Genomic DNA, 1736 nt, shown 5'->3' on the forward strand with positions numbered 1-1736 from the left:
TGAGCCTTCAGGCATGGCCCTTTTAGGAGGGAAATTCTGTTCTGGAGGCCAGCTGTGTCACTCATGTGCCAACTGCCTGTCCCTGCCTGCAGTCCCAGCACAGCCTCACAGCAGCACTGGCACCAAGCTACAGGAGCATCCAGGCCTTAAACCGCCAACAGGGCTCAGCAGGAGAGGGTGTCAGTGGCAGGAGAGCAGCTCTGCATGGACCCAGCGCTGGTGCTCCCAGGCTGGACTGCCACGACTCTTTTCCCCTCCACTGCTGCACACTGTCCCTGAAGCCACAGAAAATGTCTCAGAGGAAGGATATAAGACAAAAAGTCACTTTAATTGGTTTAAATACTCAAGCAAAATGAAGAATTATATTTCTTTGTGGAAAATATTTGATAAAATAAAATTGAGAAAAAGCAGAACACCAATAAAAACACAAGAACATAATACCCACTGGCTTCACCTATCATGATTTGCATTACGAGTGATTTAGAGAAGAAGGCAGGCAATATATTGCTGAAGAAAAACACCCAGTCATCACTTTCCACATGGCAACCTTGATCTCCTTGTTCCTCATGCTGTAGATGAAGGGGTTCACTACTGGAGGCACAACCAAGTACAGAAATGCCAGAACAACATCCAGGGAAGGGAAGGAAATTGATGGGGGCTTCAGGTGGGCAAAGATAACTGTGCTGAGAAAGAGGAAGACCACAGCCAGGTGAGGGAGGCATGTGGAAAAGGCTTTTTGCCGGCCCTGCTCAGAGGGCATCCTCAGCACAGCCCTGAAGATCTGCACATAGGACAGCACAATGAAAACAAAACAACCCCCAAATAGAAAAGCAGTAACTGTAGTAAGTTGAACTTCCCTTATGTACAAGTCTGTGCAAGAGAGCTTGAGGATCTGGGGGATTTCACAGAAGAACTGGCTGAGAGAATTGCCTTGGCAGAGGGGCAGGGAAAATACGTTGGCAATGTGCAGCACAGCTTGGAGAAAGCCACTGCCCCAGGCAGCTGCTGCCATCTGGGCACAAGCTCTGCTGCCCAGGAGGCTCCTGTAGTGCAGGGGCTTGCAGATGGCAATGTAGTGGTCGTAGGCCATGACAGTGAGAAGAGAAAGTTCTGCTAAATTCAAAATGTTATAAGAAAGAGCTGTGCAACACATCCTGAATAGGGTATGGCCTTGGTGTCCCAGAGCAAATTGGCCATGGCTTTGGGCAGAGTAGTGGAGATGCAGCCCAGGTCGTTGAGGGCAAGATTGAGGAGGAAGAAATACATGGGGGTGTGCAGGCGGTGGTCGCAGGCTACAGCAGTGAGGATGAGTCCGTTGCCCAGGAGGGCAGCCAGGTAGATGCCCAGGAAGAGCCCAAAGTGTAGGAGCTGCAGCTCCCGCGTTTCTGTGAATGCCAGCAAGAGGAACTCAGTGATGGAGCTGTTGTTACACATTTATTGCCCCTGAGCAAGGTAGTTTGTCCAAAAGAAGAAGTGACATTGTAAAATTTAAGGACTTCTCTGACCAAAATACTTTGTATGTCTCATAGAACAGTCACACACAACACATCCTTTCCCATTCCTTTCACAGGAAGAGCTTTCTGCAGCTGCTTGGCTTACTTCTGCTTGGTGTTCTGAGGGTGCCAAAAGAAGCAGGGGGCTGTGCTGTGGGCTCTGCAGCAGTCAGTCCTAGTCTACAGCAACAGGTAAAAGGGAACCCTAAGTGATCTGGGAAGTCCACTGGGCAAGGTCATCTC

General features: G+C 49.5%; 1 protein-coding gene across 1 annotated transcript; it reads right to left on the minus strand.

Annotated features, from left to right (window-relative positions):
• Positions 1-469: 469 nt before the first annotated feature.
• Positions 470-1434, minus strand: LOC311428459 (olfactory receptor 14C36-like; the record flags this gene model as incomplete). The annotated part of the gene is made up of 2 exons (XM_084539902.1): positions 470-1113; positions 1224-1434. The coding sequence occupies 2 exons, from the start codon at positions 1432-1434 to the stop codon at positions 470-472; spliced, it is 855 nt and encodes a 284-aa protein (XP_084396028.1).
• Positions 1435-1736: the final 302 nt, after the last annotated feature.

Source organism: Aythya ferina (genome assembly GCF_964211825.1).
Source record: "Aythya ferina genome assembly, contig: HAP1_SCAFFOLD_81, whole genome shotgun sequence".
Taxonomy (NCBI): domain Eukaryota; kingdom Metazoa; phylum Chordata; class Aves; order Anseriformes; family Anatidae; genus Aythya; species Aythya ferina.